Consider the following 14,615-nt stretch of genomic DNA (forward strand, 5'->3'; position numbering starts at 1 on the left):
TGTTAGCTCAAGGAGTCTAATCAACCCTACATAACCTTGAGCTACAAAACAACCCCCCCAGAGATAAAGAGAGGAGGGGGTCTTGTTCGGTGTCCTGTTAATTCAGCCTATGTTATCTCAATGAGTCTTATCAACCCTCCCTATTCTATCCTTGGACTACAAAACAATCCCTTCCCCCCATGTTGCAGGGATAAAGAGAGGGAGGGAAGGGGTCATGTTCTGTGTCCTGTTCACTCAGCCTGTGTTATCTCAAGGAGTCTTATCAACCCTCCCTGTTCTATCCTTGGACTGCAAAACAATCCCCGCTCTCTATCTTGGAGAGATAAAAAAAGGGGGGGGGGGATTCCATAGTGTAGCAAAAGACAACTACGCAGGGCTGACACCTCTACTTCTGATTTCAGTCCACAAAGGGCACTGTGTTGTCAGCCCGTGATGGGATATTAAGAGCCGAGTGCATTTCTGGCAGGCCAACACGTACGTTTCTGTACCTGCCGGGTCTTTCAAAGGGATAAAACTTGGGAAAATGAATGCGTTGCAGAGTTGTACTGTATTTCTTTGTTTTGTATGACCCCCAGACACAAGCTTCTAGTAGAACACGCTACACAACACCAGCTCTAGGTGTCCAGCGTCAGGGGATTATGGGAAGGAGTTCAGAAGCGACAGCCATGATGGCTCAGCAGGTTGACCGTCCTAAAAAGGATGGTCACGTGACTACCCGGCAGCAGCTCCATGCCACCAATGGGAAAGACAAGCAGCCAGGATAGTCATGTGACCAGACAAAACCGCTCCATCCATTTAAAAAAGGAGAACTATGGGGTTAAGTCTTTTCCCCATAGTTCTCCTTAGGGTAACGGGAGGACACAAACTAGCGTCCTCCCGTCACCCTAGGCTCAGTATACCACGAGCTGTAGCTTGCGGTATACTGAGACGCCGCAGCCGGAGTGGATCCCGACAATTGTGCCGGGATCCGCCCACCTGCGTGACTGACATCTGGCTCTGCCTATCTAAAAGGCAGAGCCAGCTGTACCCGCCCCCTCCCCCGTCCGTTCCGCCAGTCAGCGCTGGCAGATCGGAGCGGGGAGAGGGGAATCCAGCCCCTCCCCTGTCACGGCAGAGAGCCGTGACAGGATCGAGAGGTGAGGGAACCCGGTATGTGTTCTCTCACCTCCCGATCTACTGAGCCGACCTGTGATAGTGTCATTGTCACAGGTCGGCTAGAACTATGAGGTGAGTGAAAAGCACCCCCTCCCCCTCATACTTCTCCTTTAATAAAGGTGTCCGGGCGAGTGTAGCATTAGGAAAGACCCTCCTCAGCGTAATTAGGGTACATACAAGTCTAATGTCCCCGTCCAAACCCAGAAGTGGAGGGATTTCTAGGTATGTGGTCAGTGGGTGAAGGTTTATCGCGGTATCAGCCTACAAGCTCTACAAGTCTTGGACATCATAAGAGAAGCACTCTTACAGAAGTCAGGCTCGTGCAATGATATCAAGTATGGAATACAAGAGCATTTCTCGGAGCGTTGGGTCATTGTGGTGCAATCCTAAAAATTGTGACATTATAGGGGGGGGGGTCAACCGCTGCTCACTTTGGTGTATGACGCAGGGGCTTGAAGTTCCGCAGTCACATGACATACACATATTTCATTTCACCCTCAGTCTACACTGTACCAGTATTGCATTTATTATATAGGAATGTAAGCTGAAGTATAATGTATAATACCACCCCTCCCCCCCACAGGGCTTTCTCTCCCCTGTCTCAGTGACTGAGGAATGGGGAGAAAAGGTTGCTGGGAAGGGGGTGGGACTTAAAAGCTGCACTCCCGGATCCTGCACCGCTCCCTTTCCCCATGCACAATAAAAACATAGATTTTTTTTAAAATAATGCCTCTTTTTTGGATCAATGAATGCCTTTTCTGCTGTGTGATGTCATCGGCTCCATAAGTATAGTACTGCGTCCGGGTGCTGGAGGGAGGAGCTAAGCTGGCAGCACGTGTCACATCCAAGAGGGGAAACAGCAACTACGTTTCCCATGATGCCATAGGAATGAAGTGACATGCTGTGCCAAGCAGAGGCGCTGTTAGCATAGCTGCCAATCAATGGCTGTGGGCGGGTCATGTTCGGGTGCTGCGGTGTCATACCCGCCCACAGTAGTAAGCGTGACGCAAGCATATCACTGATCTCCTATAGAAAATAACACAGAGGAAGAAACGCGACTGGGAGCCATTCCTCCATGAAGAGAAAACATCGGCGGACAAACGCACAACCCCCGAAGCGTTTAACACCACCCAAAAATAAAGATCACTTTAAATTTGTTACCTGCTGGCAAATGCTGGCATAGCGAGCGAGCACGTTGGCATTCTCAATGATGGCGAGGCGAGAGGGGGTGTGGTCAGAGATTTTCAGGACACAACGCCACTTGGCGAAGTCAGCAAAAGCTCAGTTCTAGCAGAAGATTAAAGTGTATGAGAAGCCAAAACATCACCGAAAGCCACCCAAAAATCTACCCCCCTCTAGTGGTGCCGGTGATCTCCATTACTAAAAATTATGGGAAATCTAAATTTTTGAGTGTTCACAGGAACACAAGGTGAGGGGGAATCCTCTAATGGGGACAGCTGTCCTGGTGACATCTGTCAAAGAGAGGACACCTCCTCGGTTTGCAGTGATTCCCTCTTACTTCCTGCTGTGTCTCGGAGACAGGAAGTGAAGAGAAATCTCCCTGATGGGACACAAACACATTATCATAACCTGACGGGGTCTTAGCCATCCTTTACTCTGTTCAACTAATGGGGCTTTACATACACTTTAAGGTGTCACCACACCTGCAGGACCGCAGGCAGCTATCGCCATAGCGACCCAGGCGGCTGCTATGGGGCCCAGGGCACAAGGGGGCCCGGGCGGGCAGGACGAGAACAAAGGGGTCCCCGTGATGCCGTGCGAGCCACCTGGGTGGCTGTGGCATCACATGCTGCTGACTGTCACGAGGAACGCACAACCTGTCAGTGATCTGTGCAGCGGCGCGTTCCTCCTCACAGCCACTGCGGAGTCCGTCACAGACAGCAGCCGCGGTGGAGGAGTCAGGGGCCCGGTGTCGGCAGCGAAGGAGGTGGGCAGGGTTGTAACCGGCCCACCCGAGACCCTGCAAAGCCCACAATAGAGAGCCTATGGTGGGCTGGCAGGGTCACTCTCAGGTGGGCTGTGCGGGATCTCAGGTGGGCTCTGCAAGGGGCGTAACTAGAAATTACAGGACCCCATACAAAATTTTGCTATCGGGCCCTGTGATTTCTAGTTACGCCCCTGCTACATTGTTATCTACAGAAATCTTAAAATGTCAGGATAAAAGCTTTATTTAAAAGAGACACATATGCCTGCGTATGCCAGGCCTAATGACAAGTGTCTGCCCAGGGCATCCCTCATACAGACGGCCTTTACCTGCGCTCCTCCACAACTAGGGAGAATACCCGGCACCTCCATGTTTGGAGGAACATGTGACCTGCACCCCTGTGATGGCATCTGGGTCTAACAGCCAATCGTTATGTTGTGTCCCCTGGTAATGTGACATGACCCAACAGGGGACAACCCCGACACCTGTAATGGGCCGACTGTGGAGGAGGAAGGAATGTCAGGGAAGCATGCATGAGCAAGTTGGGTATGGATGGGGAATGGGGGGGGAGGGCTGTTATGACAAAATGGTCATCGCTTAGTGCGTCGTGGGCGGCAATGCATAGGCTCCAGCAAGGCCCAGTTCTGTATGGGGCTATGGACCTTCTGTTATGGGGCTGGAGGAAGGAAACAATGGACTACAAGTGCGCTGATCAATGCACTGCGTGTTCCTCTGTTGCAGAGGCAAATGGGACCTGTAGTCATCCCACGCACCGATCCCCGAGAATGACGTGGCTTATTCCGATTGGCCGATCCCAAGCCATAACTCTCTTACCCTGTGTTGTGGTCTCTCCGTTGGTTCCGGCCAGAGGGACGACACCTTTGTCAACCTGAGAATAGAAAAAGAGAACCGTTCTGTAATGGACCGGCACCAGAACCGAAACATACCCAACGCCAACCTACCGGCAATCCCCCCGGGCTCACCTTGATTCCCACCACGGCTCCCTTGTCCTTGATGACCTTGGTGAATAGGGCGCCGCTGTCTGCCTTGTGGTAGAGGGTCTCGTGGAACAAGATGACGCCACCGATGCAGGGGTTGACTCTGTCGTCGGCGGTGAAGAGCAGCTGGCGGTAGAAGCGGCGGTTCTCCTCGGTGTTCTCTACGCCGATGGAGGTCAGGCGCTTGGCAATGCTGCCTGAAGAAGGAAGGTTGTTAAAGAGGACCGGTCAGTGATTGTACAAGTCTGCGTCAATAAATTCCTGGACGTGTCACCATGTACAGCGCCACCTTTTATCACTAACAAGCCGCCCTTGAGCTCTAGTCCAGTGACTATGCCCAGGGGACATGATGTCATCAGTCCTGAGGAGACAGGAAACGCTTCCTCCTTCCTGCAGCAGACTGCAACATTGTAACTCTGTAGCAAATCACAAGGTTAGAGGCTGCAACAGGAGCTGATCTGTGTCAGACATTTGTGAACACAGCCAAGAACTGCACTGACTCCAACTTAGAGAAGGCCAAAAACAGCCTTCTGTAAGTTCCAGTCAGTGCAGAGAGCTATAGCCGTAGGGAGTGAGAGAAAACCCTCACTCCCTGCGGCTATAGCTCTGTCTATTGATAACTGGACCGAGCTCATGGTTGTAAGCTGGTGGAGAGGGTGGAGACTGCTGGCCGACCTATTTGTTCATTTTTATTTCACTTCCGCTGCGGTTTCAACAACGGTAACTATTGCAGGTTAGACTTGATGTGTCACACGTATTACTGACAGTTGCATCACACGCCAGCTAGCAGCTGCTGCCTCATTATGATGGTATCAGCCTCTCTGCGTGCTTGATTTAAAGGGGAGCTACTCCCTCCACTAAAAATATTGCGTCCACCTAATAAAATGCGTCCACCAACTCTCTCACTGGTATCAACATTTGTACCTGGTCTCCTGGGTATGGGATCTCGCCAGGATGACAAGCCAGGATGACGGGATGAAGCTCATTCATCCCAGCAGATGCTGGAATTGTACGCCGTGCTGCAAATGCGCGGCTCAGCGTACATTGTCAAGCAAAGTTTCTAAAGTAGAACTGGATCCAAAACTTTTTTTGTTTTGTTTTGTTATAAAAAGAAGGTCATAACCTCTGTAGCTTTTTTATTTGCCATCTTTCTCCCATTGGGGGTGATTTACCTCTACTTCCTGTCTGATAGCCACCGCCAGGAAAGTGAGAGGAAATAACTCCAAAGTGAGGAAAATCCCTGGTTGTCACCAGAACTAGTGTCCCCATTGGAAGAATTCCCATCTGTTCTGGTCGACAACCCGAAATGTGGGATTGACCCTGTCACACCATCAGGGGTGCATTCCTGTGCGTCCGGCCTCTGGAACGCAACCCGGCCGGCTCAGTTTTTGTGTTTGCAGATCACTAATGTGCCACGCGTTCGGGTGCCGGCGGTCGCACCGCGGGTGGGGGGCCTGGCTGCGGTGTCATGGAGTTCAAATGCACTGCCACTCCCCCTCCCAAAAAACTGAGCCGGCCGGATTGCGTTCCAGAGGCCGAACGCACTGGAGCACACTCCTGATGGTGCGACAGGGCCCTCATTGATAATGGGTAAATCTCCCTAACGGGGGCACAGACGGCAATAAAAACCTGTGAGGTGTCATAATCACATTTACACTGAACACCGAGCTACGCATTTGCGCAATGCCGCCATCTGCGCATGTGGAAGAGTCAAGTCATCCCGGCCTGGCCAATCAAGATGGGAATAGACCCCAAAATTGGAAGAAGCCAATGAGAAAATGCTGGTGCCGGTGAGAGAGCCCGCGGACGTTGCATCACTGTAGTGGAGGTGAGTAGAGTTCTGCCTCTTGTTGCTAAGCACTGAACTCTCGTCAGCGGAGGCTCCCCATCCCAGTGATGCAATTTCCCAGCACTTCCTGTCCCCAGAGACAAACAGTAAGCGAGTGTAAATCTCCCCGACGTAAAAAGAAAAAAACACTACCTCTGACAGATTCACTGTAAACACATTGGACAATTTTCACTCTATTACAGTGACAGTTAGGCCCCGTTCACAACCAGGGCAGATGCAGTTCACTGTGCAAATTTTAAAAGGGTGGTTTTGGGCATTTTTTATTGCGTCTCAGCGCTGAGACGCAATTAAAAACACCCAAAACCAGTTCCATTGAAATCTATATGGAAACCGCGCTGATCAGTGCAAAACTCAGGGAGCATTTCGGGTGGCAGGCGGCTCAGACGGCGCGGTCGCATGAACGGTCCCCATAGCAATGTATGGGATTGTTCATGTCGGCGGTTCAGCGCAGGGCGAACCGCCCCGGTGTGAACGGGGCCTTACAGTGACAGTTATAACATTTTGTATCTGCCACCAGTCTCTGTGACAACGGGTCTCCAGGACAGGAAATGAGATTGGATCTTCCCCATGGAGGACACCAACTCCTCATCATTCCATGCAGAGAGGAGAAGACAGAATCCAGAGCAGTTGCCCATAGCAACCGATCATCTTCTCTTTCATTTTGAAAGCTTAACTGAACAAATTGAAGAGAGAAGTTGATTGGTTGCCAAGGGCAACTGCTCCAGATTCAGGCTGCTCCAGTTTTGATAAATGTCTCCCTCCGCTCCATGTCTGTGTTTTCTTAGTACTCGAGGTGCAGTGAAGGAGGGGTAGGAGGGAATACCCAAAATGCACTCTGGCTGCACCATGGCCGCCATTTGTTGACAGTTGCTATGGCGGCAGCAACTCAGAAACCAATACAGAGACAGGGAAAAGTTCAAATCTTTGTCAGGATGTTATTCCGACCTGTGACCACACTGGTGAGAATTCCCTTACCTCCTGTCCCCTTGTCACTCGTACAAGAAGGAGGCGCAGTTGTCACCGGGACAGGAAGACGGAGATTTGAGCTTTAACCGAGATAGGAGCAGGAGGTGTATGAACCACAAAAGTGGCCAGGCAGAATTACCAAATCCTTTAGCACAGTGATAGACCACCTGGGCACTGCAGCTGAGGTGACACTACAAATCCCAGCATGCATCTGCCTCTGGGGGTCATGCTTGTGGCTGTCAGAGTCTTGCAATGCCTCATGGGACTTGTAGTTCACCAGGAGTGCTGAGGTCACCTGCCCCTGCTCTGGCACACAAGACACTCAACAGATGCGTCTTTAGCCATTTGCCTGGAGTCCGGCTGTAGGTCCCATGCACAGCACAAACGCATGAAATGGTGACGCGCGTTCACGAGCGTTAGTTTCCCGCGTTTGGTGCACGTATCTATTGTTTTCAATGCGGGAAAGTAGCGCATGTAGCAAAAAAATCTGCATCACGCGTTCCGCTTTTTGTGTGCTCATTCGCATGGCGGTTAAAAACACTGCGCATCCAAATACACAGCCCCGTACACACAGCTGCGCTTGGGGCCATGTTTTTGCGCTGCATACATTGGAACAGAGCTGCGCCCGGGCCTGGAAATAGTGTGTGTTTTTTTACACGCATGTGCATGTAAATATGTGCGTGGTTTCCGGTGCTAGAAAACTTTGTATGCATAAAAACGCGTACAGACTGAATGCACACGTCTACAAAGATGCGTATTTTACGCATGAAATTCTGCACTTCTGTTTCTTCTATGCACATGTGAATGATCCCTTTCCTGCGCGTTCACGTGCACTTAACGTGCGGGAACACACAGGAGGGCCGCACGTTTGTCTTGCCGCGTTTTGGGTGCAATTAACTAGCATTTCCACAAATGGTGCTCGTTTGATGAATGTGCGTCAAAGCATGTGTTTTTTTACCTGCGTCTGGCGCGCAATCACGGAACGCAATGGTGTGAATGGAGGCTAAAGGTTTCGAAAGACATGCGCCCACCGTGGCACAGATTTACAACAAGACGCACAGACACTCTTACCTGTGGACTCATCGGCGGCCAGGATGCCCTTGCCGGTGGCCACGATGCGCTGTGCGATCTCATGGAGCTCCTTCTTCTGCTCGGTGGTGAGGGCTGGGTATTCGGTTGGCATTTTGCTACGTTCTGGAACACAAGAGGGCGACGCGGGATTAGTGGGCGAGAGGCGCGGCGTCCGGAAGGAGACAGTACAAAGCTCGGGAATGTCAAGGCATGCAGATACAACGAGGACACACCTATGGGGCAAGACCTGCGCCAGACACTGTTATGTTAACCCCTTCCTCACCAACAACATAAAAAAAAACAACTTATTGCACCCTGACAATGGTTGTCACCGTTCACGTACTGTCCTGCCTCTGCGTATATTTGCCCAAAATATGCGTCTCTAAAAATAAGCATGGCTGTCAGCGGGAGACGTCCTCCAGGAGAGGAGACTTAGAGGACGCACAGCCATTGAGGACACCTGACAAACGCACAATAACCGGCTCTGGCACCGGAAAGGTTACAAATATGTTTTTTTTCGGAGCGATGGCTCGCAGTGAAGTTTCCTTCTCGGAAATGATGAGGCAAAAAAGGAAGTTGCAGAATCTTCGAGGCCTCGCGAGGACGCAGCGCACATCGGGGTGACAGAGGCATGCTGGCTGGATGGCATGGTTAACCCTTTCCATGCAGAACGTGACAGGGCACGGAGTATAAACCCCCACCCCCACCCGAGAAGGTGCAGGGTGCCTTCTCGGGGGGAATGATCTGCACTTCCTGTCTGCATCAGGTATCTTCTGATATTAACCTCTGAGAGAACCAGGGTTGGGTAACCCTTTCACTGCCAGGATATCAGTCACTTCATCTTCAACATTCACTCCGAAATTTCAATATTCTACAATCCCTCATCGCCATCTTTAGTCAGGTTTGTGGTCCATCGTTAACCACCTTCATATCCACTCTATATCAATAATATCCCCCACATCCAGGAGGGTCCCCCATCTCCATCATCAGCCTCCCAATGACCTCATCAATAATCAGTGACCTTCAGCTCTGTATCCTCTCCATCCTCCTCCTCCATGCAGAGGTCATCGATGAGCTGAGTTTCCCCTTCCAGCCTCACTGATTATACACATGCTCCTCTCTGCACCTCCATCACCACCTACCTCTCTCCATCACCACCTACCTCTCTCCATCACCACCTACCTCTCTACTCCTCTCTCCATCACCACCTACCTCTCTACGACTCTCTCCATCACCACCTACCTCTGTATACCTCTCTCCATCCTCACCTACCCCTCTCTCCATCCTCGCCTACCTCCATCACCACCTACCTCTCTACTCCTCTCTCCATCACCACCTACCTCTCTACGACTCTCTCCATCACCACCTACCTCTGTATACCTCTCTCCATCCTCACCTACCCCTCTCTCCATCCTCGCCTACCTCTCTCCATCCTCACCTACCTCCATCACCACCTACCTCTGTATACCTCTCTCCATCCTCACCTACCCCTCTCTCCATCCTCACCTACTTCTCTCCATCCTCACCACCTACCTCTCTACTCCTCTCTCCATCACCACCTACCTCTCTACTCCTCTCTCCATCACCACCTACCCCTCTCTCCATCCTCACCTACCCCTCTCTCCATCCTCACCTACCTCCCTCTCCATCCTCACCTACCTCCCTCTCCATCCTCACCTACCTCCCTCTCCATCCTCACCTACCTCCATCACCACCTACCTCTCTACTCCTCTCCCCATCACCACCAACCTCTCTCCACCCTCACCACCTCTCTCCATCCTCACCGACCTCCTTACTTCATCCTCATCTAGCCCCCTACTCCTCTCTCCAACCTCCTCTACTCCTCAAGGTCCCTGTCCCAGTCCTAGTCCTGCAGTCCTTCCATCACGTTCGCCATCCTCGAGTGACGTCATCACCCTCCATGCTGGGGATCTTCCCCCCCCGACCTCATCTTCTATATTGTTACAATGTATGAGGAGTATCCTCCTCTTCATCCCGGGCCTGTTTATAGAGAATGTGATCCACCCCGATCTTCTCTATACAAGGAACTCCCGCCATAGTAGTAACCCCCAGATCTCCCCCCCATGGCCGTACCCCCTCGAGCTTCCCACCTCGGCTGTACCCCCCCCCCCGAGATCCCCCCTTGGCTGTACCACGGAGCTCTCACCTCTTCCACGATCTTCTATGAACTGATCCTCAGTGTTCTCATTCAGAACGTCATGTATCAGGGCGAGGGGGGCGGGGCCGCCAGTTAAAGGGACCACTCACATCCAGGAGCGCAGGGTTCCCTTCTTAATCCAACTCAAGGTCACCCAAGTGCAGCTATCCCCCCCTCTCCACACCCCCCATGAAGGATATATTATATCAAATCGATGATTTATGACTCTACAGCAGCATGACACTGACTTCAACAAGAGCCAAACGAGCCATCCCCCTGCTGTGATCACTACACATGTGTTACATGTTACTATCTGATGTGTGTGTGTGTGTGTGTGTGTGTGTGATGGACAGTGTTGTGTGCCATTCATGAAAGTCACATTGAGGGGAGCACCATGACCCCCCCCTTCCGGATGGAGAGCTCTCATTTCAGACGTGACAGCAGGCACAGCCGCAGATCTGATGTCACGTAGTACAGTCATCTCTGCCTCTATCACACCCCCATCTTCTTTCCTGTGCACAGTCATCCAAGGCTGCAGAGCATCGCACTTCCTGCAGGGCATCTCGCATCGTCCCCTCCCCCCACCCCATCAATCTAAAAGAACTCTCCAAATACAACTTCCTTTTCGTTCAAATTGTAGTCATGAAGAATACAGAGAGGATGAAAAAAAAAAGAATAAGGCGGATATGACATAAAATAACAATCAATCGAAGGAAATTACAATTATCGAATGAAAATTTGATGTTCTGGTATATACTTAACAAGATCAGGTGTTAAAATGAAAGGAGAAATATAATAATCGAGTTTAAAAAGTTGCTGCGTTGGCCGGGAATCGAACCCGGGTCAACTGCTTGGAAGGCAGCTATGCTCACCACTATACCACCAACGCTCCATGCTGTGTGCTCGGAGTGTAGTGTTTAAGAGGGCTGTACAGCCCCATGTATAGTGAAAAATCTCTCATATAAATCACTTTTATAGTTACTTCACAGATTGTAAGATTAGATAAGGGCCTAATATTTGCTTCTAGTTATATACACTGCAGTCTAGCATTGATTGTACTTTACTGTTCCTCCTTGTCAAGCTTGTAAGCTCTCAGGAGCAGTGTCATTGTAATCCTTTTGTATGGTATTGTATTGTAACTTTACTGTCTAACCATATGTGCAGTCTGTTGGCACTATATAAATCTTGTATAATAATAATCATCATTTTGCAAGCCGAGCACTAACCCTAACGTCTGTTCACGCTGAATGAAAGCTACATAACCTCTTGATGGCAGACAGCGGCGTCACCAAGCCTGGTGTCACCTGGTGCGGCCGATGGGTTGTCCCCCAGTGCGCTCGTCACTACTGTACGTATACCCGTGATGTCACTACGTACGCGCGTAATGACGTCACGTGCACTTCACTGCCAGCGGCCATCTTGGTGATGGACGCCGGTGTTCTGTCGAAGGCTGCCACCCGTCGAGATCTCCGACTGGTGACTTTCCAGAAGTTGCCAGTAGGAGATTTAAGGCCGTGACACACTGCACGCGAAGCAGCGCGGAGCGGTGGCGCGCTGCATTTGCGAGCAGTGTGTCATGTCACTTTCTTCTCGGCACCTCAGCTTGCGAGAGCTCGCAGAGCTGAGCGTGCCGAGATGAACAATTTCAACTTCAGCCAATCGGCTTGCGCGTATAAACCGGCGCGACGGGATGCGACGTCTGGCCGGTTGTTACAGACGAGCCGATTGGCTGAAGGTGCTGTCAATCATCTGACTGCACTCAGCTCACACACTGCACACGAAGCTCCGTGCCGGAGAGCTTTGCTTCGCTCTGCACGTCTTCGCGTGCAGTGTGTCACAGCCTTTAGACCAGGTGGCGCTGGTGCGCGTGTGCCAGCAGTGCCGCTGTCAGAATCCTCTTGGAGTCATTGAACAGCTGTCACTGCACCTGTGTAGCTTCACAATCCCCATCAAGTTCTCCAACCGCCGTCAGTGCGCCTGCACAGTCACCGAACAGCGGAATGAAGTCCTCCGAATAGCGTTTGGTGAGCCATGCGCCCATCTGTGAACACAACATGCTGAGAGATTACATGTTTTGCCATCTGGTGACCGCGCAGGCATGCTGACCGGGGTCGGACAACTCGATGGGAAACGCGAGGCCACGCAGGCACAGTAACGGGAGCTCGATAACCCGATGAGGATTCTACCGCTGGCACACGCACACTAGCGCCATCTGGTCTAAATCTGCTACTGGTGAGTCACCGGACGTGATGTCACCAGTCGTAGATCTGGACGGGTTGGAGATTTTGACAGAACACTGGCAAAGAGAAGAGGGGACATTCTTCTGGCAGGATAAGGTATGCCGCAGGGTCCCCTCCTCTCTCGTGCAGCTGTCAGGACCTCGGTCCATGACCGAGTGCCAGACTTTTCAGAGGGGGTGACACCAAAATGACTTGGCTCAGAAAGCACTGAACCCAATGGATCAGTATGACAACCAGCCAATTAACATTTTGAAAGGGAGAAGTCAGATAACGCGCAGCCGTTGCAGATTGATGAGTCAGAACCGCCCTTTAAATTAATTAAGCTATAAACACGCCGTTCGCCAAAGAGATCTTTATTAATAGCAATGGGTGGTTGTACGTTACACGGCCATCATTGCACCGGTAGGGGCTCATTCACACCATGCAGCGTGCGTTATTGTGCACACAAAACTCGGGCAATGCCGTGCAGAATGAATGCGTCGGTGAAACATATTGCAGGGCTTCATTCTGATGCAATTCTATGTGCTGGAGCGCGTTGCGATGTGTTGCACAAGAATGGAACACGCCCTATTTTTTTCAGCGCACGCCAACGCCTCACATAGCCATAGGAAATACGGACAAATTGCCCTTTTCTTGCCTCGGGCAATGCTGCTGGTGTGAACGAGCCCTTAGTGTTTGTTCCGAGGAAAAAATTAGATACAATCATTCTGAACACATCCAGAACAACTAATAGGAAATCCTCTGTGATGGATCTAACCGCAGTAATCTGATATCTGGTTGGGTGGCAGGGGTTATTGCTGTTGCCCCTTGCACTGTTTGGCCCTCGAGGGCCGGAGTTGGACAACCCTGATGTTAGTGCTGAAGGTTGGCAGAAAGCATGAAAGAACATATTGGGGTGACGGTCAGCAGGTGTGGAGGATTGGGGTATAGATAGTTACCACCCTCGTCCGCAGGTCCTGAGGGTACACGGTTTATTCCTGGGGGGGGGGGGGGGGTGTCGGTGTTGAAGCAGCTGTTGGGTGACAGTAACTGAACCTCCAGCCGCCAGAAATAGCCGCGACCTTTACCGAGAGCAGCAGCTGACTGCCGGGCTCAGCCGGTGTGTACAAGTGCCAGAAGACATAGTGACTGCGGAGGAGACCTAGGGGCCCGGTGGAGCAATAAAATGCCATTTACAGTGTATTATATTTATAACAAGACATCCTGTCCTTAGATGTGTCTGCACCCCCCAACCCTCCCCCCCATACCTTCCAGTCCTTAGATGTGTCTGCACCCCCATACCTTCGAGTCCTTAGATGTGTCTGCACCCCCCACCTTCCAGTCCTTAGATGTGTCTGCACCCCCCATACCTTCCAGTCCTTAGATGTGTCTGCACCCCCAATCCTTCCAGTCCTTAGTTGTGTCTGCACCTCTCCCCACACATTGCAATTGTACAATCTCCTTTAGATCTACCAACAAGTATGTAATACAAGAGCCTGCCTGATTGGATGCAGACTGACAGTGTAGATCAGGTCTGTCCTCATATTACACAGTTTTGGTAAATCTAAAGCTGATTGTACGGTCAGATTGTAACATGTGTGGCGAGCCTTAAAGGGAACTCTGCTCATATATTCCACTTATCTGCTTTGGATTTGGAATTAGTATTTGTTACTTTGTATGTTTCCAGTCCTTTTCTGGAGCCAACATGGTAAATAACATTTTGGCTGTAACCGGCAACTGTTACAAACTTACAAATATCGACTCCAATGCCAATGAGGACGACTTGTGTTTTTTTAAGAGGGGGGCTTTTGTGCACGGTCGCCGGGCAGCAGAAAGGGACCCCCCGAGGCATTTGGAAGGGGACAATGGGAGCCGTCTGGACGGGGTCCCCGCGGCATGTGTTGCGGGATTAGACGACAGCGCCAGGAATCTGCTTGGGTCAGCGGGATTTCGGGAGGAGGTGGGGGACGGACAGACGAGGGGGCTCAGCAATCGATGGACCGCCATGTCCATTCAATGGAGCAGGCTGAAGCGTATCTACACTCTCACTGGCAGCTAAGAGGTTAACCCAGCGCCTGGGGGTCTGACAGGTAATTATGGTAGGAGGGCGTCATTACGGTAAGCAGGCGCCACTGTCTGTGTGACTTGTCTCACGTACGCTCACACGTAGACTGTGCGAGGACTGCAACCCCCCTGCTGCCAACGCACAGCGACAGGAAAAAGGGGGGGGGGGGCTTTTATTTCATAGGGAAAA

General features: G+C 51.3%; 1 protein-coding gene and 1 non-coding gene across 2 annotated transcripts in view; both read right to left on the minus strand.

Annotated features, from left to right (window-relative positions):
• Positions 1–14,615, minus strand: part of ALDOA (aldolase, fructose-bisphosphate A) — a 21,288-nt gene that overhangs the window by 3,835 nt on the left and 2,838 nt on the right. Inside the window, exons 2-5 of the mRNA XM_018559083.1 lie at positions 7,985–8,107; positions 4,084–4,295; positions 3,935–3,989; positions 2,317–2,435 (exon numbers count right to left, since the gene is read on the minus strand). Of these exons, the coding sequence (XP_018414585.1) occupies positions 2,317–2,435; positions 3,935–3,989; positions 4,084–4,295; positions 7,985–8,096 (498 nt within the window). The 5' untranslated portion in view covers positions 8,097–8,107. The remainder of the gene's footprint in view (positions 1–2,316; positions 2,436–3,934; positions 3,990–4,083; positions 4,296–7,984; positions 8,108–14,615) is intronic.
• On the minus strand, positions 10,960–11,031 carry TRNAG-UCC. The gene has a single exon. It is a non-coding gene; the product is annotated as a tRNA-Gly (tRNA).

The sequence above is a fragment of the Nanorana parkeri genome, unplaced genomic scaffold (assembly GCF_000935625.1).
Source record: "Nanorana parkeri isolate BGI_ZX_2015 unplaced genomic scaffold, ASM93562v1 scaffold379, whole genome shotgun sequence".
Classification (NCBI taxonomy): Eukaryota; Metazoa; Chordata; class Amphibia; order Anura; family Dicroglossidae; genus Nanorana; species Nanorana parkeri.